The following is a 26,674-nucleotide window of genomic DNA, read 5'->3' on the forward strand; positions in this document are numbered from 1 at the left end:
CCTCACACTGTGAAAGAAAAAAACAAACTTTATCGAATAGTGACACATCAGTGGCTGTACAGTTATACACAACTCTTTGCTACAGTTTTGCTTTGTTTTAATCAGTCTAGAGGGAGGAGAGAGAGAGAGAGAGGGAGAGAGAGAGAGAGAGAGAGAGAGAGAGAGAGAGAGAGAGAGAGAGAGAGAGAGAGAGGGAGAGAGAGAGAGGTAACTTAGATTTCCACATTGTATGTAAAACATGCCTCTTCTGTGATATTACTGCCCCCTAATGCCGGAACAGGCTATTTCAACCCTAACATTACTGTTCCACTTTCCATGAGGCCAAATCAATAAGCTGTGTTTGTTATTTAATCAATCAATGGTTTGTCAATAATATTCATATATTCTTCTCCTCATCACATGCAACTTTTGATTTTAGCATTCTATGTTGATCAGTATGACTTTCCACTGCATGTAGCAACAAATAAAAACATAAGTTATACCATACTGGATATTATGAATTCTAATGACTCTATATAAAACGTTAAGGTTTAGGTTTCATGGCCTGGTCCAAATCTATTCACATTATGTTAAGTTATTCACATATGTTTTCTGGAAGATCTTTATTTTTATCAATTTTGGATAAGTTAACCATCGTCTGCAGACATAAACTTGCATTGAAGAAGCATGTCAGGGTATATACAGTAAGTCCTAAATGAGGATCAGTTTAAATAATGCACTAATGTGACGACAGAATTTGGGTCTACAATCATTTCTTGTCCATTATCCCCCCATTAGCCTGCCTGGAGGACAATATCCTGTCTGAAATAGAGCACTCATGGGTTTGTGGGATTTTAATATTTCCAGCCCTGATGATAAATAATAAAGAGATCATGTAAGACAATGAATGAACTTAGATTAATACACCGCTCTATACAAATTCAAGGCCCAACAGGCGTCTTGTCTCCATTCCAACAAAGTGTATGCAGAGGAAATCATTGCTCAGCACAACAATGCAAAACTTAGATCAGACTCACCAGAGATTGTCCGTGCATTTAGGCCCAGATCAGGCAGGCCATTATCCCTCAATTACCTAAGAGTATAGTTGCATTTGAGCATCCGCTAGCAAAGAGGTGGTGCATAGTGCTGGACTGGTCCGAGTGTAAAAGAGACTGTCTCTGATTCAGGCAATAGATGTCAGGTCTGACCTAGATCAAGCCAGCAGGCAATCGATACAGCAATCACGGGGCATGGGACATTGCCAGTGTTATACCAGTTCCCTTTGCAAGTATGGTTGTTCTTCTTTTCTTTTTTAGATCTGTTTTAAACTTGTTCCCTCTGTCTCTCTGGTGATAAAAGAGAGTCGCCTACTGGGTTGTAAATAACGAAGGTGGGAGAACAGGAGATTTGGTCATATGGGGGTTGGGAGTGGATGAACTTCAGCAGTGACAGGGTGAAGGGGTGAGACGGATGGCGGTGCATGTGGAAGCAGAGAAGAGGCAGCAGATGAGCAGATGAGTAGGGAGACCGTCCTTCAACTGGAAAACCTGGGTCCGTGTCAACAAGCATCTTCCCTGCCTACTCCTTGTGTAAAGGTACTGAATTCCTACCTGCTACAGGGGCGCTGTTCTGTCGCCGACCCTGACCTCTGACCTCTCTGTGGAGGGGGAGAGCGACAAGGGAACTTTAATGTTTATGCTTTATTGATCAATCACATTATCATATTATATGTGTTGTGGAAAAAATGGAGAAACAATGGTTCCTCATCTGTTCCTCATCTGTATAGGCTACTGATCAAATAACCTGCAGAATGTCTTTGTCTCATTCTCCACACCAGATACCAAAATGTCCCAGGGGAAATTGACAACATTAGACTTAAATGGATCGGCAAAGTGTTCATGCAGACCAGCCGGCAGATCGTGGGTGTATCCCGGAAACGGGCCAGCCAACGAGATGTGAACTTGGAGGCGGAGTCCACAGCACCATTTGCAGCTGCGTCGTTTTCAGTTGCGTCAAGCTAGCCGGACGCAGCTAGGGTAAAACCGGAAATGGGCTATCTGTCTTCAAAATAAAAGCGTAACATATGCCACTCCCGGAAAAAAATATAAAATAAGTCGTACTCAACAACAAAAATCGTAGCAAATACTCATTATGATCATTGCATTAACTATGAAGATCAACTTTAGCTGTAAAGATACGAAAAAGACTATATGTTATCATGTTGCATTTTCCTGATGACTACCAGGTAGTCTACAAGAGCTCCCTTTCTATAGCCTTTAAAAACTGTTTCCCATCTATGGATTAAATGGGCTTTTTGCAAGGTAGTGGACATAATTTCAAGGTGTCTGGTAGGCCTGTTTTGTGATTGAGTATTTCTGTGTATTTTTTGATTCATTAGTGTATTCACATGGCTATGAATAGATGTCGACGTGAGAATGGCATTTTGAAAAAGATCAGCAAATGTATTTCCTTGAAAGATCTTTATTTTTACGTTGGTGTTTTACTTTACTAAAAAGGTAATGAGGGTTTTATTTTGAAAGTTATAACCGGACGTTTTCTTATTTATTCTGGCTACCTTTACACTGGTGTCGTTTTCTCTATTTCCTCCTGTCTCTGCTGCTTTTCGCTAAGCTACCTCGGCCAAGCCAAGCGCAGACCGTAACTACATGCCAGATGATGCACTGAGGGTGGTTTTCGATACAGACCACCCGCTGTGCAATGCTTGTGCTTGGTGCACAACTCGTAGGCATCTTTTTGGTAGGATAGGCTGAGTCCAGATATCAGGTAGCTTAAGAAAAGAGAAGAGCTTTGAGAGCAGACAGACAGGAGGCCACAGTTCCCCCTCACACGCATACACACATCACCACGGCCTTGATGGTGATGCATGCAAGGAAACCAACAAGAGTCAGCGATGGGTAAATCAAGTGTAAAACCTTAACATATTGAACATTGTGTCCAGGGTGTAGCTTAGCTCTGAATTTGTAGTTTGCTTACCAGTCAAAATTGTTCGCCGGTTACCGCTATCAGTGCTAACAACTTGCTAGCAATTCAGCTATATTGGGCTCGGGATATTTCCTGTAACAAAATCATTCCGACCCAAGCTAACGTTAAGTTAGCTGGCAAGTTAACGTTAGCGATACATCGACTGCCACAGTCTGCTATTGTACGACATTCTCCACAACACTAAAGCGTTTATATAAATGGTATATATACATATTTGTCACCACTGGCAAGACGAGTAACTAGCTAGCTAATGCTAAAATGGCGAATTGTTAAGCTAGCTAACCAGTAGCTAACTAATTAGCTAAGATGGGTTGCAGTTAGCTTATAGCTAACTAAGGTAAGAAAAATGTCCCGTTTTAGCCCAAAAGATTAATGGTTTTCTTTTGTGTGTCTCTCTCTAGGTGCAACGACCGAAGGGATTCACAATCCTATCAGGTATGTTTTGCTAATTTTCTGAACGCTTACGTTAACGTTACCTATCATAAATCACCACATCACAAATGAGGGTCTCAAGTCTTTTTCCTCCTAGGGTAATATCCAGGTGTTAAATTGTTGTGTTGGAGGTAGAGGAGCCCTACTCTACATTTTATTTTGAAATCTACAGCGTGGGTCAGTGCTACCTGGTTTACCAGAACCTAGGTACTAGAATACAGGTCTTACTGGCCCAAGTCAAGTTAAACTCTTAAATTTGAACCATTCAGTATTGTTTTCGAGCTAAGTAAGCCACTGAAGATATTCAGTAGATGGACCTAAATGGCTAAGATTATACTTCATAAAGTAATTCAAGCATATAGAATTATTCCAGCACAGTTCACTTAATGTTATGCATTTTAAAGTTTGCCACTTGCCGAAAATGTTCTCCATGTTGTATTGATCTACCATGCATTATCCATTTCAGACCCATAAATCTCAACCAAAGAGCCAGTCCAGCAGCCTTCACCGTTATGACAAGGTGCGCGATGGCTCATCAGATCCCACGCCCCCTTACAAGATGCTGCGACGCTCCGACGAGAGTCCTGTCAGCAGACATGGAGACAGTGCAGGACACGGCAAGGCAAAAACCTCCCACACACTCAGAGGAAAAAATGGTAAGCCCGGAGCTGGTGGTCTCACACACACATGCGGCTTAAAGGTTTACCTCAAAGGCTTGTTAAAAAGCAAAGGCAGCGGCTTGAGTATACCATACAGCTACACTCCTGCTCTCATTCATGTAGATCTGATGGGTGCAATGGATCAACATCAGCACCGGAATGAAGTGTGAGATATACAAGTCCATATCTCACAATGGACTAACCGCACTAGCGCCAATAATCAGACAAGAAATTCAAGAGAACTTTCTGATTGAATTGATTGTTAATGTCATGCTTTGACCCAACTAGATTGTTGGGAAGTGTTGTATATGACAGCAGGCAGTATGAGCAACCAGTTAAGGTTTTAAAATTGCTTGTATTGGTTGCCATTTTATCATTGTTGTTGTTCACATTTTTTTTTAGTTTGGAGCAGTTTTCCAGCTGGTGGTAGGGTGCCACTACTGGAAATGTAAGGGAAACTCAGTTGGAACACACTGAGCACCTGGGACTGTCCAATTTTCCATCAGCATTGACAGACTGGGAGCCCTCTTTATTAGTTCCAGGCATCATTGTTTGCTTTGTAAATGAGTTTGTTGTCAGAAATGGCGGCTCTGTTTGTTTTGCCTGGCAAGCTGACCAAAGAAACCTCAGACAAAACTCACTGTAACCCTGATCAAATAAATCCTCAGTTAGAATTCACCAAGGATTCAAAAGACTGACCAATCTTTCCAGAATTGCGTTTCTGTAATTTTCGCCACCAGAAATGCTCTTTTTTTTTTTTCAGTGTTTCCCCCCCAGAGATTGCAGAGCAAATATAGCACTTTTTTTGTGGTAGAGATTGACAGCAATTGCAAGTAAAAATAAAATACAGTCTGCTGTTTGAGCACTTTTATTGGAATGTTCACCACAAAAGCGTGAGTTGTAAAAAATATGATTGGTTTTATATTGTAAAATTCCATGGAAAGGTCCGACATGTGAGTCATGACATTCAGACAATAGAATTATGTATTCCAGGCCTGTGAATAAATCTTAAGTGCTTTACTGCACTTTTATGTAAAGGTTCTTTTATAGAACAAAGTACATTGTTTCTGACCATTATTCATCGCCCAGACTTTCCTTGGCTTTCTCCTGGCCTTTCCCCTATACAGTGAACAATAGAACACCTTAAAGACCTTTGGAAATGTGTGTATTTTGCTGACAGACTTCTGACATCCTTAAATACAGTACAGATAGTGAATATGATGTCTAGGTAGCAGCACAGGGTCATCAAATGAGCCGGGACTACTGGAGCCGGTGTCGGTTCAAGGCTGCACATGTGGCAGTAGAGGAGCATCTACACACAGGAATTAATCATCTTCATCCAGTCCAATTTGTTTCTTTCTCCAGTCCATTGTTTTATTGCCCTTCAGACACTCCTAGCATAGGTTCAACATAGGTTCAACCCCGGTGCACATTGAGCAGATAGGGGCTCATCGTCTTGATCAAAGAGAGATGCTGTCACAGGGAACAAACCTTTAATCTTTAGATTATGCTGTGGTGTTTCACCATCAGAGCACAGTGCCATCATTCTGCTTTTAACACTGCCACTTGTACTCAAATCTAAATGATGCAGACTCTGTAGCCGTCACTGACCTGTGAGGATTTTCTCTTCTGCAGAGCATTGTGTATTGTCCATCACTTGACAAATGGCTTTGTTGCAGGGACCAGTGGCTCTCCTCAAGAGAACTCTCACAACAACAGCTCCCACCATGGCTCCGACTCACATGCGACTCAGAGCAAGCCTGCAGACAGGGTAAGGCACTGTTCAACACTATCTATCTCATGATCTGCCCTCAGTGTTTCCTGTAGAATTTTTATGCCCTGCCACCAGGCTGCATGGTATATGCAGGACAATATGTCGTTATGGTGGCGTCTGTCTGTCTGTGTAGACACATTAACAACACAATAACTCAAGAACAATACATGATAGAAAATGTATACGTACACCACAGGTTCCCCCTATCGGATTAGATTATGAAGTGCCTTGCGCCTCTTGTTTGGAAATGTCGGGGGTGGTCGCAGGTTAGTTGTGAGACCCAGGTTCACTCCATTTCACAGTTTTAAGAATGGCTCTTATTTGGATATTTATATCCTGATGCACAATTGTGCTGCAGTTGTGATTGTTATATTTTCTTTTGAACGACTGAACATTAAGGCCAGATGATGAATTTTCATTGTACTTACATTTTCCTAGTCATGGGGGGCACTGTAGCTAAATAAATGTAAAGAAAACACTGACTCCGGTTTATCAGTGTAGATACACACGGGCCATCTGGGTATTTTCATGGTACAGTTAACTGGTTAGTGTTGATACGAGTGTCTCCTTTATGTCTGTAAGCTGGATAAAGTTAGTTATTTGTACCATTTTACAGCATTGACAGTGGAGAAAGGTACATATGTAAAAGTAAACATGGCCAACATCATGACAGGCTAAAAAAAAAAATACAAGAAAACAAAAACCTTGTGCACAGCATGTCAGTCGAGAGGTGCTGGTAAAATGCCACATACTTATGCATTTCACTCATTATGATCTTAAAATAAAAAGTCCAATGTTCTAGGTCTTGAGTCTGTGGTTAAAAACTAAAATGATATTTAGATTTGGTTTACTGATGTAAAATTGCATGGTTTGGTTGGATATCTACTAGTAAGTGATAAATGTGTAGCCCACAGGCATGTTTGCCCTGCTTTGCCCTGCTTTTCTGTGTGTATCTATCATGAGAGAGAGAGACGTGTTATTTGGGGTCGGGAGAATTAAGAGCAAAGATGATGTTTTGGTAAAAGGCTGACAGATTAACTATGCCTATCCATTCTGCCCTGTCCTTATTTGAGGTTCACAAGCCCAGAAGAGTTTATTCGATCGCCCATTAGCTGCTGCAAAAACAACTATCTGTCTTTTGTGGGCCTGCAGTTGTCAAACTCTGTTGCTGTTGTATTCCCTAAAATTATAGTGCCGTTTTTTTTTTCCATTGTTCATCATAGTTGTCTGTTCAGTTTTTGTTGACTCAAAGGCTCTAAGAGTTTTGAATTGTAACAGACTGTCAGACTGATGGTACAGTTTGAGAGCAGCCCCTACCACCCACATCTATATCCCGCAGGGTATAAAGACTCGGGGTAGCTGTTTGAAATGTAAAATCTGTGAGCAGAATGGGAGAAATGGATATTGCACAGTTTGGTTGTCAACAATCTTGGAAACAGGCTTTGTGATATTGAGGGATGCCACAGCTTACATCTTCCTTTTTTCCCCTGTGGTACGCCTAACGTATACTTACCATGCCGTCTCTCGCCTTGCCTCTCCCAGCGCCAAGAGCCAGCGGATGACTGGACAGAGCATATCAGCTCCTCTGGGAAGAAGTACTACTACAACTGCAGAACTGAGGTCTCCCAGTGGGAGAAGCCCAAGGACCTGCTGGAGAGGTAGGCCGGCATTTTCCTTGATTGAAATGACTACATGCACTGCAATAATCATTTAATGATTTACCTGACAAAGTGGTTATGATTATCTTGCACATACAGTATGTGAAAGGTTCATCCAATGTACCAGTCGTGACAATTTTCCAGTAGGTTAGGGTATGAAATCTAGCTGCAGCCTGCATCTGCACATCGCCACTGTTGATTTCAGTATGTGTTTAATCCTGTTACAGAGAACAACGTCAGAAAGACTCAGCCAAGATGGCGGCAAACAGTTTCCCTAGGGACATGGACTACAGACAAGAGGCCTTGCAGGACAAAGCCACAGCAAGTAAGTATGGCCTAACTAAGATTTAGCCATGTGGTTCAGGTTTTTACATAGCCATCCTCTGGTGGAACTTGGCATGGGCATGTTGTCCCCGAAATTGTTGCAAACTTCCGAATGCGCATTTTCTGGCTAAACAGCCTAGATGCACACAAGGTCACAAGATATACACGGCTGTGATTTGCTACATTTGTTTGGTGCTGGAAGAGATTTAGACCCAAAATTGGGCCGCAGATGTTGAGAACACTGTATTGGGGTAATGCTGTGTTCTCTGCTGACACATTTGAGGTTGATACAAGGTTGATATCATAACTCTCAAGCTCTGCTTTCTACTTGTCTCCACAGAGAGCACTTCAGGAGACCAGTCCACAGCATCCAACTCCGGCCATTCCTCCTCCTCCTCCTCTTCCTCTGCTTCTCAGAGCCTGAACTCCGCTCCTGGTGCTTTGGGCTCCACCCCCTCTACCACTTCCTCCTCCTCCTCTACGGTGCCAGTACCCTCTGCTGTCCAGTCCCAGTCCCCGGCACTGCTTCAGGACCCCGCCCTCCTGCATCAGCTTATCCCGGCGCTGCAGGCTACTCTACAGATGAACAACGGCAGCATGGACATGGCCAAGATCAACGAGGGTGAGGGGACAGGAGATAATCGGTGCACACAAGATAAACGGTAGACCAGGGCTGGTGTTTCCCCCCCTCCGAAATTGAGTTTGAAGCAAAGACATTTACCAGGAGAAGTGTGTTTAGAACTTACTTGAATTCGTATAAAGTTGATTGTTATTGGCTTGGATAATCATATGATGCAGACAGAGTAGTAGCAGGTGAACATGAGGCAGCTGCCATATTAAACTAGAATGCACTCTGAAAATCACTGTCAGTCACTGTGTGATAAGTCATGCCAGTGAAATACAGGGAACATGTTGCTTTTCCAAATTTGAAAGTAGTGAAAATATTCCAGAATCGTTTTGTCTCTTTGGCAAGGTTATTGTATAGAAATGGTAAATACTCAACTGGGGATCAATAGGTGTTCAATTCCACACTGGGGCCACCCACGCTAAAAACGTATGCGCTTATGATACTGTAAGGCTCATTGGATAAAAATGTCCACCAAATGGCTTATGTTATAACAGCTTTTGATGTAGTCTTCTGTTGCAGACAAAAATGTCCTTTTACTTCCGTCCTCTGTGTGTGTGTGTGTGTGTGTGTGGATCCTGCCGTAAATGGGTGGTTGTGTGCTGTCCCTCACCTGTGTGCACCTCTGTTGTCTTATATGATGGATTTCTGACTATCTTCTATGTGAACCTGTTGTGTGTGTGTGTGTGCGCTTGTCCTTTTAACCTCTGAGTTCACTTATATGTGTTAATGCTCACCCTACCAGTGTGGAGAATTGCCACCGGCCAAATGTTGGTAAATGTTGACTGTGGCTGGTAGGTTGGTATATTCAACTGTTTACTCACCTGCCACTTTGGCCTTTATTTGGAGGTCATTTACCGTTCTAAAAGTCTAGTTTGCTGGTGAATTTGAAAGAACCAGCCACTGTGGCCGGTGGAAAGAGAAATTAGTTTCTTGCCCTGTCACTTACCTGTGTTTTCTCACTTCACTTGTTGGATTCACGTGTCTTCACCTGTGTGTGTGTGTGTGTGTGTGTGTGTGTGTGGTTGTGCGCTCACCTACTGTATGTGTGTCTGTGCTCACCTACCTGTGTGTGTGTGTGCATTTCCTCTTCCCTCCCTCCAGTCCTGGCGGCTGCTGTCACCCAAGCTTCCTTGCGGTCTATGCTTCATAAGCTCCTCACTGCTGGACCGTCTGCTTTCAACATCACTGCTCTGCTCTCCCAAGCCGCTCAGCACTCCAACCAAGGTACGGCCCTCTCGCTGTCTCTCACCACCTGCTCTGTCTCACACTCCCCTCCTCCACTTTTAAATTACCCCGCTGTCCCCCGACTCCTGAAATAAGTCTTTTAAATGTAGCAAAAAACCTTAAATGACATAATTTGTCCTAAGTCATAATGGAATTTAGCATGTCATGCAAGTCGTCTGTGGATATCACTTTCTCCATGACCTTGGCCTTTTTGATTTGCTAGTTGTCGGATTTTATTGCTGCCAGGTAATTAAATGCCCCCCTATTTTGTTGGTTTTAGTGCTTATTGATCTGTGCGCGATTCTCCACTCCAAATAAGGAAGTCACTATAGGTTTTTGGTTTCTTCTGGACCAATACTGCCAGTATTGATAATTTTCCTGCTGTTCATCGCGCCCATCAGTCTGTATTTGTGTATTTGTAGGATGATTGCCTTGCTATAGAAACCAACGTAATGCTCTCTCTCTCTCTATGCTGATTCTGTCTCTTTCCCATGCCCCCAATCAGCTCAGCAGTCCAGTCAGTCTCCCGTGTCTCTGACGTCAGATGCCTCGTCACCGCGACCCTACGTCTCGCCACGGAACGGCACGCCACAGACCAACCTGATAGGCCAGAAATCCCTGCTGGGCGTGCCTCCTGGTGGCATCACTTCCTCCCAAACCAGGGTGAGCACCAGATAGTTGCCTTTTTAAAAGTAGCAGATAAAAATCACTTTTGAAAACCGTAAATATTATTTTTCTTGCTCATATATACGTACCCACCCCCCTCCCTTTGTTTTCATTTCTCCTTTTTCTCTGTCGCTGTCTCCCCCTCCTTCCCCAGGGCAATATGTCTTCAGGTAAACCAGGACCGCTCCCTCTGTCTCAGACCTCCGTAGAGAAACGTCCAGAGGATCCCAGGACTCTCCAACAGCGAAGGTAGTTTCCCAGTAGAGGTTACACCTTGAAATGGCTTCTGCACACCGTAATGTTCGTGGTCAAAAAGAAAAGAAGGGCTTGTGTGACCGAACTTTTTTTTCAAAGCCTTGATTTGAAGTCTTAGGGTTGTCTTAGGCTGTTTCTATGACAACATTCAAAAAGTCATAAACATCAAACATTTAACTGTGAGAGTAATTGGATTTGTACATGGAACTTGGTGCTAATACAACCCATGCCTGCAGCATAATTGAATGCATGCATTGTCAGAATTTTTTTTGCCATCTCTGTCAACTGATGGAGTGAGCCATTTTGTGTGCTGCGACGTCAACGTGGTTCAAAGAAGATGTGTGCATTTAATAAGTCTTTGCCCGTGCCTTTGGAATTGAATACTTCGTCATACCAGCCAGAGTTCTTTGTTTTTTGGCTCTTAACAAATTCATTTGACTTGGTGGTTATGACGATGATAATGGCTTTAATCTGGTGCAGTTAGGGCTGAGCATTGTTGCAAACTTGTCAATATTACTGACACGTGTTCTGATATGTCAAATTTCATACTGGTTCTTAAACTATACTGTTTTTTTGATACCCTTTCTTTTGAATGAAAGCACATTTCACTATGCCAAAGAGTACTTTTTTCAGTTCAACACTGGTAAACTTTCTGCTTTTTTAAATTGAATCAGTTTATTTGCTCAGTACATGTGACCATAAACAGTATGAGAACTCAAGTTCTTAGTGTAAGAATCCAAAACATTTAAGGTTGAAATATATTGATTCCTGAAAAATGCTTACCAAACAAAACAAGGCGACAGTAAGCATCTTGTCCCCCATGTTGGCCAGTTGGTAACAAATGTCACCTTGTTTTGACATGTAATTATAGTGCCCCCCTTGGGCTAATCATTGCAGTGTTGAAAGTGCTGTAATGCAGTGGTGAGATCCATTATTTCCCTAAGTTTCATGAAAATCCAATCAGCGGTGTCTGAGATATCACGTGACGATAAGATATAGTGGACAAATGAATAGAAAGAGACTAATTCATACTCTCCCTGATTTCATCATGGGGGACAAAAATCCCAGCCTGGGGACAACAGTTGGATTTCATGAACATCATCATCATGCAGTTGATCTGTTCTCTTGCCCCAGCAGCCAGGAGATTCTGTCCGCGGGATCGAACCACATATGTGGGGCCGGGTTGCCCCCTGTCCCCTCCAGCAGCACCAGCCAAACCCAGGCCGGCACCCCCGGCTCCTTCACCCCCACCCTGGCTGCTCACTTTGATGAGAACCTCATCAGACACGTCCAAGGATGGCCAGCAGAACACACCGAGAAGCAGGTAGAGTCCTCCACAGAGAGGGAAGACTGAGCACCAACAGTTACTGTTTCTTGTATGAATACTTGCATACAGAGCAATGGAATGCCAGCTACTGGTTAATTTAGCTGTAGGATTATTATGGATTCATGAAAACCATAAAATGACACTTGTTGCTCATTTTGTTTGTAACAATGAAGGCCCTGCCTGCGTTAATGGGCCCCCACAACCGGGGATTTTAGACCAGCTTCCCTCTTGATATTTGTTTTGAATGATGCTACTGTCATATGTGTTGGATCAGGATCCAAGACATCACACAGAACAGGACACTCTGTTCCATTTTGATGTTGCATGTGGATCTATCCGCTCTACAGTGTCAGATTAGCTAAAACCTACCAGCTTGCGACTGGAATTAAGTCTCACGCGATACAACTGCTTGAGCTCAGGAACTTTTGATGAAACACCAAAATATGTAAATTATTTACTCAAGCTGTCAATGTCATATTTATTCGTATTTGGGGCTCTGTGATTAAAGAGGCCTTGAAATCTGGTGTTGAACAAGTGTTGCTTCATGACAAGCTTGTCTTATTAAATCTGAATGAGTAAGATCAGTAAGTTCATTTTGATCCTTGTATTCCAAGAAACTTTGTGAATATCAGGTCTGAATTCTTAGTATGTTGTGAATATCTGTGGTCAAAACTTCATTCCTTTCTGTCAGGCGGCGAGGTTGCGTGAGGACGTCCACAACATGGGCAGCCTGTACATGTCTGAGATCTGCACAGAGCTGAAAAACCTCCGCTCCCTGGTCAGAGTGTGTGAAATCCAGGCCACACTGAGGGAACAGAGGTGAGAGCAAGAATCACACTCGCATAGACATGCACATAGACAGATAGAGACACATATACATTCATATACGTCTTTCCCCCCCCTCCAGAATCTTGTTTCTCAGGCAGCAGAGCAAAGAGCTGGACAAGCTAAAGAACCAGAACTCATACATGGTCTGAGGGCCTGACTGGAGAAGAGAGGATATGGATGGCTGGATTTAAAGAGACAGAAAAAGAGGAATAGAGACAGGCAGCCAGCTTCTGAGGCTGCAGTAGCAGCCTGCTGTATCTTCTCTGTAAGGAGCCATAGAGGAAGGCCCGGGGGAGCGAAGCTGAAACTGGCAGAAGACGACTCAGACAGCGGCCCCATCATCCTGAACATGTCGATTTTTGTTTTTCTCTAATGTCCACCATGTGAATTGTCCTCGTTCACCAGGACGAGGTGAAAGTGATGGTTCACCAAGTTGGACACTTTAACGAGTGGACACAGGACTGTAGGACTGGGGCCTTAGGTTTCTTGACCTGAGGCTCTTTTCAAATGGCACCTTTTTGGACCGTGAACCCTTGGATTGTGTTTATTGTACTGGGATAACTTGTTTTCTGATGTGTTTTGACGTGTAGTGGTGAGGAAAAGAATGAACTTCATTCCTGGAAAATGAACTTAAAAAAAAAAAAAGAAAAAAGAAAAAAAAAAGAACCATCTCATATCGAGAACTGGTGTGAATCAGTGCTGAGGGTTTGAACACACTCATTCCCTCAAAAATTATGAAATGGACTTGTTCAGTAATGGTGAATCATGCATTGAATTGGATGGATTCAATGGTAGTGATGTTTAAAAGTGTTCTTTTTGCTCACTATTATACTTGTCAATAGTTTTCCCATCCCGGTCTGTCTGGGAGCTGATTGGTTTTACATGTCATGACATGAGATTAGCCAAGGCCGTCGGCCAGGTGTATTTGAAATACTTGATGTGCGCTTGATTTATCTTGTCCAAAGCGATGGGAGCGAGTGTTGTGGTTCCAGTGGTACAAAATCAACGAGTAACGGCTAGCTATGTCAAACACACTCCAAATGTTTCAGAGCCACTTTGAAAAACCCTATATTATTGGACCTAGTTTGGCTCTTAGAACATGTGAGGTTACATTCATTCGTAGCCCTGCTCACTGGTTTTCTTATCCCCTCAGCTATTTGTCTTTTTTTGTATAATTGTCAACAATTTTGTTTCTGTCCCAAGTGGGCAAATCTTTCATTCCTTTGTGCAGCTTAGCAAGAGATTGTGAAAAATAACAGAAAATGTAAATGTTAAGGTCTGGATTTTACAGTCATGTAAACCTAAATTATTGTTGCACATGATTGATTACGTCCTTGTAGTGATAATGAAGATGGAAAGACATTTTATTTTTTCAAAACTCATCTTTTTCTTTCTTGTCTTGGTTCAGCTGTCATGGCTGCAGCACTAGTTTCAATTGACTCCAGCCAAATTCGGCTATCTTTTTTATAAGGTTCATTCATGATGAGATGATGTACTTTTTATATGAATGAGACGTCACATGAAACTGCAATCATAACCTTCTACACCCACAAAGCTAGTTCTTGTCTCTCTAGGCTATTCTTTACCCTGTCCTTGAGAATAGTTTCCACCAACCAGTTTACTTTGGCTGGCAGATCTGGACTGATGTGCACACTTGTTTTGGGGGGTGGGGGGGCTTTGTATATTATTCCATAAAATATATGAGAATAAAATATTCTACCACACCTCCTGCTTGTTGACTTTTACTTACAATTTAACTGATATCTTCTTGCCTTTGATAAAGGTGGTGTGTGTGTATGCTGTGTGTCTTGACTAAAGTTCTTTATGAATCATGCGAGTTGCCATAATAAACTGCAAATGTGTACCTAGTCCAGAGGAGGGTTCAGGTGATGGCACTGTGAAATGGATGACTAATGGGACCAGACCATGTACTTAGGTCAACTGCTAGGTGTCACCCTTGTCCCCACAGCCTGCACAGCTACAGTTTAATGGAAAACTTGCCGAGGGAGTTCCATACACTGGCAACACATCAATGTTGTCAGTAGCAGTTTCTTTTCTGGACACAAGATGGTGACATTCAGCAGGCAATCTCAGCTTGAGTCTGGTTTTCACTGTTCCACACATTTCTGCTTATGTGTGCATCTTAGTTCAATCAGATTAAAAACCTATTACTGTATATGTCATGTAAAAGTAAAATGTAGCCTGTACAGAGGCAGAAGGGTGGATCAAATCAGGATGGAGGTGACCTGTCTTATGAATCTGGGCCAACTCAAATTCTTCCATGACTGATACAGAGGCCTACACAGAGGTTCATAGATTTGATGATATTAATCAGCAGCATCTGATTGACGAGACAAGCACATGATAAACCGTTGAGAGTGGTGAATTGAAAATGGCAAAGTATTTTACTGTTACATCTAGTATGACATTGAACATGGCCTTCCAGTCTAAACACCTCTTTTAAACACTGCCTTTCCTGCTTCCATCGCTCCACAGCGTGTTTGGCCAACACAGACTTGCTGCAAATTCCTTTCAAAGCTTTGGAAGTGCTCATGTAGCTCTTCTAACATTTCAAGCACAATAAATGCTTCACTGGAGAACTGCTACTACAGGAGGTGAAGCTGAACAATACATTTTTTGGAATGCTAATGCTGACTAGCTGTAATGTTAGATGCCTTGCAGATATTACATGTGTGTCTTATGTAGGCTGTTCTGTTAGGTGTGACTGGTGTGTTCAATCCAATTTTCCAGTAAGAGCATGAGCCTCGTTTCTGTGTCACTTTGAATATTCTTGTTTTTATTGAATGGAACATTTGTATTGTTCTCATCGGATGTACAGTAACCTAAGTTGATTGTTGTTCCTTTTCAAAAATGGAAAGTGATGAGGATTTTTAGTTTTAATCAGTTTCCATAAATCTCAGATGCAAAGAATTTGGGGAAATGTTGGGGCTCCACATCCTTTTTGCAGGTACCTTTGCAGTTTTCAAAGTCCCTATGAACTGGAACCACACTAAATATAACAGATTTTTTCATACCTTGCAAAATGACTTGTTTGGTATTCAGAACTTACCCTTGGTTTCATTTTTTATTACCATTTAATCATAGCACAACAGAGACCACAGCAGAGACTCAGTGAGGCTTTTTCGAATTAGCGCATCAGCGACTGTACTGTATGTGCGGAGATCACCAATTGGCTCTAGAGTTGAGGTCACTGAGCATGCCGGAGATAGCAATGCGCTGCTCACATTACAAACAATCTCCCGCTTCTATTTCAGCTTCACTACTGGCATAGCAATAGATAAACACACATAGGAAAAATCCCAGTAACACTTTTTACGGTCCGCTAATTACAGTGTAACTACGGTAGTTTATATTTATGTAGTACTAATAAAATAATAATGCTGTAGTTACAGGGTAACAAAACAAGAAGTCAGAGAATTAAGGGGTAACAATTTTGTAATTATGAGAGATTTATAAGACTAAAATTATTACAGGGTACAATAACGTAATTAGGGGACAAAACAAATGTTATCGGTGCTTGTTCCCTGTAGCTTTTTTTTTTTTTTTACAGAAAACAAGTGGTATATTAAAAGCAAAATGGACTCTCAGTGAAAAAAGCCACACTTAGAATAAATATTGATTATATTGTTAGTAATAGAGGTATAGAAAATGTTAATGGCCAACATATATTTACTAATTCCATTACACTTTCACTGCTTTAGGCTACAGGTTACCCAGAACTGCAGGAATAAAGGTGTGTTTTGAAGAAATGCGCAAAGACACTGTAACAGCTGGTGTGCAAATAAATGTATTCAAATAAAATGATTCAGTTGTTCAATAGTGTAAAGTGGATAGGAAGATGACAGCAGTTCAGAAGTGGACTGCAGGTGAGAGGGCAGTCAAGCAGGACTTTGGCTCATCTGCTTCTGTCTGGCAGGTCTGTTGGAGCGGCGTCTCTGATGTTGCAGCCATGTTGTCAGCAGATTTCTTGTTCTTCCTCCGGAATATGCGAGATAGCCAAGAAAAGAAGCCACGCTTCTTCTTCTTTGGTTTTGTTGACAGGCTGTCTTTGGCACTGGGACTCTGAGGTCCTGCAGGTTCGACCAGCTGGACGGGTGGAAGTGTCTTTTCCAGGGTCAGACAGGACAGATCCTTGGTGTCCTTTACAGTTTCAACCACTAGGCTTGGTGGAGCTTTGACCTCAACCTGGATGGCTGGAGCCTGGGACTCCTGAAGCAGGTTGGTTGATCCTTCCTGAAGCAGGTGAATCAGGGTGTATTCAGCAAGAGAGACAGGGAGAGCCTCCTCTGAGGTGGAGTTGTTGTCAGGTCCAGCAGAGAGGACAGTGACTTTTGTTCCCTCACAACATTCAGGTTGATGCAGGACGGTGACAGATCTTTCAGCAGCGGCCTCAATCTGTGCACAAGGGATGACCGTTTCACTCTTGATGGTAAAAGGACATTGTTCGTCCTCCTTCTCCAAGTCCTGGAGGAACAGCATCAGTTTAGAATCAGCTTTGACGATTGGCTCCCATTCATCAAGGTGATCTTGAGTAGGGGCATGGTGTGCAGCGCAGGCAGCCATAAATGTAGAACTCACTGTTGAGGAAGCATTCATGTGCTTTTGATGAAGTTCCTCCTCCTCCAGGAAGACTGAGAGGAACTGCATCAGGTGAGAATCAGTGCTGCTGACAACAGGTTCCCATTTGTCAAGCTGGTCCAGAGTCGGCCCATGCTGTGGGGAGCAGTCAACTACAAATCTAGAGAGATGTGATGAAGCGTAGAGGAGCTCCTCACCAAATCCCTCCTTCTTCGAGTCAAAGTGGGACTTGACCAGTGGCTCCCACTCATCCAGGCAGCCCAGAGTGGATCCACAGGGTGAGCAGCAGTCAGCCACAAATCCAGATGTGTCACATGGGGGAGCATAGAGGTATCTCTTTCCAACTGTCTCCAGGTGGTAGTCATCGTCAAAACCAAAGGGGGAGTGCTGAAGCAGCCTCAATCTCTCAATGATTTTGAAGTCATCAGTTTGAGCCTCATGGGACGGAGCCTCAACAAGGCGGAGCAGGTTAGACTGAGCCTCAACATGCTGAGCTGGGTGGATGGATGCTCCAGCATTACCTAACACTGTGTCCTCGGTCATGAGAGGAGACTCTTTCTCTGTGGGAGGAAGGTCTCCTTCGTCCATATCCAAGAGAAGTTTGTATGCTGATGAAGCTGTGCTGGCTATTGGTTTCCATATATTGAGGCTCTCAAATCCACAAGCAGGTTTGGAGCGGAGACCAACAGCAGACTGAGGTGAAAGGTCACAGTCGAGCTCAGCAGGAACTCCAGAGAAACTAGAGGCTTCAGCATAAAGGTATTGCTCCTTGTTCAGCTTACCAAGATGGAAATCACTCTCCATGGTTTCCTTTCTAAAAGGCAGATATTGTTGATGTTTCTCCAAATGAAAGCAACGTGAGTTTTCTGTCTCAGTGTGCAGGTGAACACCGATCAGAGATGAAACTGTGAGTCTGAGTCTGTCTTCAGGTCAGTCTGTCTTTATGACACTGACATTCTAAATTCTATGAACTCTGCTGCATTGTGTCCGGCTGCATTATGATTCATCAGATGAAGCTCAGGCTCCAGTAGACTTTGATAACAGAGATGTCTCACTTCGTTCATGGTTTATAAACTACACATGCTTAAAAAAAACATTTTTTATTTCACTGAATATTTGGAATTTATATTTAGATACTGTATTTTTTATGTTGAAAACATGTATTTAATTGCTAATTCCTATTGCACTTTCACCATTATAAGCCACAAGTTAGCTCACTACTACCTGCTACTATTACTACTATATATTACTATTACCTATTATCTAATATCATATTTGAGGGGACACTTTAAGAAAAAAAAAGAAAAGTTATTCATCTTCAATTCAGCTTTTCAGGTGTAGAATTTCTTTTTTTCAGAACAACCTGCATCAACCCATGTAGTTAATAGAAACATAGGTAGCACTTTACAATGGCATGGCTGGCGATATATGACTCAGTTGATGTAATTGTTCTGTTTTAGGATTGCTTTGACCTGAGATTACAAAGGTGTAATTCTGTCTCTGACTGCCAGCCAACCCAAAGCAGAAACACGTGTCAGAATTTGGACAGCGTTATATGGCTTTGCAACTGCTGGCGCTGCCATAAAATTGCAATGTGCTGATATAGTACCTCATACTGGCAAGGTTTCCTCAAAGTATCTTTGATACACTCAGTTGTGTTAAATTGTTTTTTCTTTCAAGTTTGTGGGCACAGAAGCCTTTGAGCATCTACAGCAAAGACTGACGATAATGCCTTTTTTGAATCCCATTGGTTTGGATAAAGTGAAGTATATTGTGGTGGATGCAGCAGCTGCCCAGAGTGACAAGTTTACTGCGAGCACATCCAAACCTACACAATCTCAATATTGTTGATGAGAACTGAGCCAAACGTGGACTTCATTCACAAATGGAACTGACTACCATGAATCTATCCTTATCTATCCATTACCGCTACTCAGCCTAAGACAGTAGGCCAAGCAGTCCAGAACAGGACACTATAACTTGGGTCCAGTTTAGAAACGCACCCTAGCCCCTTCCCATGCACTCTTTTCCTCAAGTATTATAAATCAGTGGGGCCTTGTATGGACACCCTTCATTCTTTGCTCTGAGTAATGTAGTTCAAAGGTTACATTTTTCAGCCCAGGATCCACACGAGATATAGTCTTACCTTGAGGGCCAAAGCTTATGAAAATGCAAAATAAATACACTATAAATAGATTTGTCGTGTCCCACCAGACCTTGGTCTGCAACCCAGTTTGGTTCCTAACAATAGTTTAAAAAATGCTAACACAGCTGATTCACACCACAGGGCCTAGATTCTAACTGTAGCAACACTGTAAGTGTTGGACAGGCATAAACATTATAGGAGAAAGTCCACCTTAGCCTCAGAGAAGACATGGCTGGGACATATGGGACATGACATATACTGGGAAGGGGATAAAGGATTCAATTAGATATTAAAGAAAGAAGAAGAAGAAGAAACTGTCAAGACCTGTAAAACACCCTCAGAATATGTCCCTCTTCCCACAGTGCGGCGTCCCCTCCTCCTTTCCTCTGCTGACTGCTCATCTACCACCTTCCCCATATCAGGGTACAGCAGAAACCCAGAGAAGGTGAAGTCGTTGGACTCCCTTGTCAGTCTTAAACAGGGCGACCTGCGCATCCTTGTGGTAGACCGTGATGTGGTACGTGAAGAAGTAGACTCCGGGGACGGTGCAGCGGAACTTGCAGGTAGCGATCCTCATTGTGGAGGTGCTTGTTGAAGCGGATGGGCGGGGTGTGTCAGGCCCACACTAAAGGCAGAGTGATACGAGAGGGCACTCTCGCCCCTTGCTCCTTTCAAACCGGGGTTTCCTGGAAAACCACGAGGACCCGGTGGGCCGTCGTCACCCTTCGCGCCTGGTTCCCCCTTTTCTCCTGGCTCACCTTGAAGGCAAAAGAACCAAGATTCATGTAAATAGTTCATTAGCCTTTTCATTTCAGCAGCTTCTAAAATATTTCATGAAGATATCAAATTGACAAACAGGTGTAGAAATGCACTTCTTGGCATGCATTCCATAACAGAATATCACTTCATCACAATATCACTGGCCTTGAAGTTTCTCTACTAATGAATGAGAATCCATTACATTTCAAACCTAGTAGAGTTTTCTGTTACCCTCGTCTCCTTTCCCTCCTCAGGGACCATCATGTCCATCTCTGCCATCTCTCCCTGGGTGCCCGCTGTGCCCTGGGGTCCCTGGCAACCCACCCATCCACATTGCACAAGGCTCCCTATCATCAGGTGGGCCCAACTGTTGATTATGACAAATGAGACCAATTACTTAAGGACAAAAACAAAAGCAATCCCAAGTTCTAGCACAATATGCCTACATTTGGTAGACTAAATGTCTCTCGATACATTTTTTAAACTAAGTCAGCAGTCGACAGCACAGGCAAGATAGACAGCCTCTTATGATGCCAACACTGGCCAGGGACGTAATAGATGATCACTTTTTTTTCTGCCCAGATCAATGCTGCTCACTCTCCTCTTCCAGTGCTCACAGGAGCGTTCATTCGCAGGATAGAAGGAAGGGGTTTTGGATCTACATAGCCCTTGTTAAATGCAATATCAAGACACAGCAATTATTAATGATTGCTTAAGATGGCATGAGGTACTGTACCTGAAAGCGTCTTCCCGAAAGCTTGGGTGGGAGCTTACCTCAGTCCCAGGGTCTTCTGGTTCTGCCATCTTGTCTTCTTCCGCTGGGCCCTCCTCATCAGCTGGAGCCTCTTCTTCAGTTGGAGACTCTTCAGCAGGCTCTTCGGCATCTTCCTCTACTCCCATGGCCACCACTTTCTCCTCCTCCTCCTCCTGGGCTAGACTGCTGCTCCCTGCCAGCAGACCCAGCACCACTGCCCACAGTATCATGGTGCCTTAAAAACCCTCTGAAAGGCCTGTTGAAGGATTCACTGTTTTTGGAGGGGTTGTCTGTTTATACACGTGTTCACCAATTGTTCAGATCGTTGCTGATTTTGTTATTTTCATAGGATTTGTTGACGGTAAAAAATGCATTAAAAAACACCAGCGTTATCCTTTAACTCTAAAACACACTCCACCCTACACCCATCACAAGTGTTCAAACACATGAAATATTTTCAAATGATCAAATGACAATGAACAAAATGATTTCCAATTCACTGTAGCGTCCATTGCCATTTCACTTTTTATTTTCACTTTTGGTAAATTAAAGCACAACTCTTACAGACATGTTGTATCATTGTATATTACAAAGGTGAATTGTTTTTCCAATGTCAGCGGGATTCTAAAACTCTGTCAAAGGTAACAGTGGCACCTGAGCAAGATATTGCTCTGTTTGCCCCTGGGGGCAGTTTAAAAAAATTGCACTTCATATCATTCCTTTAACCCCAATAGGCTTGATCACTGTCACCTTATATAACAGCCACTATTTCTGAACACCAGGTGATTGATAGATCCCATCACCACTGCCTTCGATCCTGCGGCCTCGCTTCATACAGCAGGTTAAGGGTCATCTTCATCTGCTCTTACCTTCTCTATGTTCGGTGTGTTCTCCTCGTGAGATTTGCTGGTGTCTCCTCACACAGTGGGCTTCAATCAGCCACTCGTCAGTCAGTGTGTGTGTGTGTGTGTGTGAGAGAGACACACAGGGCTGTCCCAGTGTCCTGTGGCCCCTTTCACCAGCAGTGTCCTTGGGGGGGACATGGGTAACTTTACTGATTGCCTGTCATGCTATATTTATCGCTGTCACACATTTATTTATGGCCCCCACTGATCCGAGTGAGGCTGTGCTGTGGGCTTAACCATTAGCCCTATTTCTCTATTCACCGCTCCTCCCCTTCGCTCTTGCATTAGCCCCGTTCCCTTTTCACTCTCTGCTCCACCTTTGTCACCCTCTCTCCTCATCTCAACCCCCTGGCTTCTCCTCATCTCGCCCCTTTCTCTCTTTTTTTCCCCTCACCCGTTCTTCCCCTCTGTCCTCCTCACTCTTCCGTCGGCCATTTACGTCCCCCACAGCACGGACTCCCCACTAGTCCAGTTCCACTGTCACAGCCAGAGGGGTTGGATTAAAGTGACCGATCTCTCCTCAAACTCAACTTAACATTGGGGGGCGGTGTTTGCTTTTGTTGACCTTGAGAAACTTCTGATAAACGAGAGGGCTGATGGCCAGCGCTTTTTAAAGCTCACATCGTTTAGACTGTCATTAAGATATGTGAAGTGATGCTGGGACATGTTGTGGCATGATGCAGGCTCTCCTACTATACATAGAACATGCACTGTGAGGATTTTGGTACACAGTATATATTTGATTATCATTTCTAGGATTGATGGTTGTGAGGTGGGCGTAACACGAAATCTCAGAAAACTGTGAAGAATACTGTCGTTCTGGAGTGCATAACAAAATCATACATATGAGCAATGAGAGTGTTATGTGATACCCAACGAAACCTTAGAGCCCATTCATACCTGCTAAAATAGGTTTTACAGCACTAAGTGATCATCTCTGCAATATCATGAGTGATTTGTCACTTAACGACGGAAACATTCTCATACACTATTCAAATCACAACTCTACCTCTCTGTGGCAATGAAGCACCTCAAAATTACAATGAATGCACTCACAATTGGAATTGCCTGTCTGCAAGTGCCTGTCTGCATCTTTTATTTGTTTTCATTTATTTCCCAGACTAATCTAGGTGTTCCAGCCTGGGGACTACTGAAATCTGTCTATCCAAACACTGATGGCTCATCTTTTAAATGACTTCTGATTAAGTAGCAAACTTTGACTCGTTTCCCAATTGCCTGCACAGAAAACAACAAGTGAATACATAACTGCAGCCAATTATTTTTGAGAGATGATGACTTTTTTGCTCAAAAACCAAAATTGCACAGAATGATTCTGTTGCATAAACAAGCACATATACTATCGGAAATGGCAGGAGCAAGGCGTATATATGTGCAAAGACATTTCAAGATAATACCTGAGATAAGGTACAAAGCAGAGGCAGTGTCTAATTCAAACCAACAGTAAATTTATTCACCTGTCTCCTGCTGTGTCTATTATACCGGCTGAATATGACCTAATGTAAAATTGCTTGTATATTCTGCTTCTGAGTCCTGCTTGTGTGCATATTATAGAATACATATGCATACATACAAATACATATAAAATTGGGTAAAGGTAAATGAAATGGATATTGGCAGAATATTCATACTGTCCGTCTCATAGGTCTTTCATAAACTGTAACAATACAGAGTCACCACAGGGGAGTGCTCTTAGTCAGTGGTCAGAAACTCACCACCGAGGTTTCATAACAAATGAGATCCACATGGGATGCTTTGATCCAGGTCTGAGTCGAATACATATCCATGAGCAAATTACCCACTGGCTTGCTTCCAGAGAGGAAATTAGTGCTTAAACCACGTATTAAACTTTTAATGAACACGGAACTATTTGGACACTTGCCGGATGCTTTCATGTTGCCTGGCCTGAGGGAAAGCTGGGGAATGCTAAATGTCTCCAAATAGAAGCTCAAACACACCTGGGAGAGGAAAAACCTCACTTGTATTCAAGTACTGCAAATGACTTAATGTCTTCCTCGGCCTCTCGCACAAATCTAAAAAGAAGTCACAGGGGATGGGAAGAGTTGGTTTTGATATGAATATTAGACTTCACCCTGACTTACTAGCAGGCAAAACTGAGCAGTGAGGCTGGAGAGTCAAGGATACAAGTTTGGGTCCAATGTATGGAAACCAGTCTCATGACTAAAACAGGAGTGTGTTTATCAAGTGGGCAGTCATAAACAGGCCTTGGCTGCCGGTTTAATTGTTTTTATATAGTTAAGACTGTTTGCTGATACAATGATTTTGTAACTATTGAGTGGGTCAAAGTGTAGGTCAGTGTCAGTGTAGTGTAGGTGTATTGGCTTGACCAGCTGGTTAGGTGTGTGGGTGTGGAGGGGAGCAGTTCTGGGACTGATGAGCCATTTGGCCTCACAGTTAATTCTGTTTTGGGCCTCATTCAACGGCACATCTGTGATGGGAGGTGCCAACTTGATAAACCTGATGATATTCCCCCTCTTACCCTTTCATCAGATACTGTGTTTAAGTAAATATCATAAGCATTCCTCGATCATTCAAAAGACATCAAGTTTACAGATGTGTGTATGCTTCAAAATAAAAGAGAAAGCAATTGACAATTTTTCACTTATATTGCCTATGCATAAATCTAATGGGGGAATGAAGGCACCTTTGCATATTTTTTACTCAACAAAAAGGCCAAACAACCTTAAAACAAGAACCTGTTTGGAGAAAAGAAAAAACAAAATCCTGTCTAATTGCAGATTTATTAATATATTATAAGTCCTGTACAAAGTTTATACATAAGAGCCAGTGAGAGGACTCAGTAAATGTACACAGCGGTAGACAGGCATTTACTCACTCAGGGAGTGGGGCAGACCGCTGTGTGGCCCCTCCTAATGAAGGTCAGTTTTGAACACTTCACTAAAACACTGCTGCTGTGATTAATTGTAGGTGAAATACATGGCAATTTCCTAACCTTTCAAAGGGGTGCTGTTATAAGGTCACGTACCTCAATTAAATTGAGAGGGGATTTATTGGCTCGAACCCAAGTATATTTGACCCATCAAGAGTGATCATTCAACGTGCCGCTCCCTCTCCCCCTTCCCATTCGGCTTGGCTCCTGCACTGGTGGCAGGTAACGTGTGGATCCTGGTGGAACTCCCCATATCATGTAATTCCACATTGTATTCTCACTGTCGTATTATTGTCGCTGGTGTGTTGGTGCATTGTCTTGGCAGTATGAAACTGAAAAACTATCAATACAAAAAGCATTTTTTCCCTTAAGTTTATCTTCCTCCTCGTTTATCATAACAAGTTGCTTCTTCCATTCCCTTGGCAAGTAAATTCCATGATTCTTTGATTATCTTGCCGGGAGCGGGAAGCCCTTTCATTATGAAAAGCATGGCTAACAAGAACTCTCAACTGGGATTAAAGCAGCAGACATAAGACCTCATCTGTTTTCACTAACTGCCCATGTAACGTTGAGGACAAATTAACTCATCCCGCCCTGGGGCAAGAGCATGTGTTAAAGTCATTTTAAAAAGCCCTGAGCTGACAACATTCAACAAAGGTCCATTAATGGAACTGAAAATGCCATGACATTGCACCCCACAGTTAGATTGTAAATGTTAATGGCTAATAACAATAAATAGCAGAGAAATCCTCAGACAGCTTGGAGCACCAATAGACCGGGCCAATTAGCCTTCTGAGAACAATGCCCAATCAGCTGGGAGATAATTGCATGGTGAAACTTTTATTGTTTTTCGAAACAGTTACAGCACTTGTGTTTAGCTCATAAGGGTCTAAGTTGCTTGCTGTGAGTAAGTAAGGGTCACTTTGGAGGAGTGTTAGTCCAAAGCCTTTGCCACCCGCTATGCACAAAACCCTATGTGTTGTTCAGGATGTATTTAAGAGTTAATGTGATTTCTTCAAAGGGACATTTGACTGTCAATTCTTCATTTCATCCCATAGATAAATAGCAGTGAGCTATGCAACGGGCTGTCTATTCAGCAGATTCCCCTCCCACTCTATGGCAGTTTGATGACCCGCACAACCTGGGATGATGGAAGCGTTATGGCCGGCCCTAAGTGCTCCGCGTCTTCTGGTTCGAGGCTTTCGTCGCAGTAGGACATGATGTAAGAGATCTTCGAAATGAAAGATCGTCAAGCATAAAAGATTTGTTTTAGGGCCTAATCGATAGGTCGTTTGTTTCAGGGCTCAATCAAAAGTTCTAGTGGCTTGACCTTCCCTCGTGGCTCTTTGACTTACAGCTGTACCCTCCCTCTCTGCCCACCTTCCCCCTCCTTCATCTTTACCTCTCGACGAAGTTCGGCTGATCTATGTAAAGGGCCCTATCTGATTATCTCCCTACACCTTTCTCCTCGCTACTCGTTCCTCCTCGCCACTTCATAGCAAATAAATATATTTCTTGGAGAAAACAAAAAGGTGTTATGGGAGAAAATGCCTCTAAAATGACTTGGCAACTGCATGGAGTCAGCGAGCCAGGGGACTGTGTAGGGTATATCGATGATACATTGTACTTCACTATGAGAATCATTGGCCCTGCTGGCAAACATGTCCCTTTAGATTTGTATTAGAGTGCGATTTGTACCCCAGTAACACTGAACCGAGGCCTTGGGTGGAGATAGGAAGAAAAAGGTAAATGAATATCTTTCTCAGTTTTGCTTTTTCATGCACTTTCTGATCTTATGGGAAAACAATGTTAAACGCCGATTCAT

At 42.9% G+C, this 26,674-nt stretch overlaps 1 protein-coding gene and 1 pseudogene across 3 annotated transcripts; one reads left to right on the plus strand and one right to left on the minus strand.

The window, feature by feature from the left end:
- Nucleotides 1-2,600: 2,600 nt before the first annotated feature.
- LOC139926769 (WW domain-containing adapter protein with coiled-coil-like) lies at nt 2,601-13,481 on the plus strand. Of its 3 annotated transcripts, none has more exons than XM_071918576.2 (13): nt 2,601-2,894; nt 3,384-3,417; nt 3,881-4,070; nt 5,753-5,844; nt 7,390-7,505; nt 7,733-7,830; nt 8,170-8,451; nt 9,559-9,681; nt 10,187-10,344; nt 10,502-10,596; nt 11,737-11,926; nt 12,621-12,748; nt 12,837-13,481. In XM_071918576.2, the coding sequence occupies exons 1-13, from the start codon at nt 2,854-2,856 to the stop codon at nt 12,904-12,906; spliced, it is 1,617 nt and encodes a 538-aa protein (XP_071774677.1). In that variant the 5' UTR covers nt 2,601-2,853; the 3' UTR covers nt 12,907-13,481. The 3 variants fall into 3 exon arrangements, with proteins under 3 accessions (XP_071774677.1, XP_071774678.1, XP_071774679.1); XM_071918577.2 differs by having other exon boundaries at nt 11,740-11,926; XM_071918578.2 differs by lacking the exon at nt 9,559-9,681.
- Nucleotides 13,482-19,920: 6,439 nt separating this feature from the next.
- On the minus strand, nt 19,921-21,245 carry LOC139926799 (uncharacterized; annotated as a pseudogene).
- Nucleotides 21,246-26,674: the final 5,429 nt, after the last annotated feature.

The sequence above is a fragment of the Centroberyx gerrardi genome, chromosome 13 (genome assembly GCF_048128805.1).
Source record: "Centroberyx gerrardi isolate f3 chromosome 13, fCenGer3.hap1.cur.20231027, whole genome shotgun sequence".
Lineage (NCBI taxonomy): Eukaryota > Metazoa > Chordata > Actinopteri > Beryciformes > Berycidae > Centroberyx > Centroberyx gerrardi.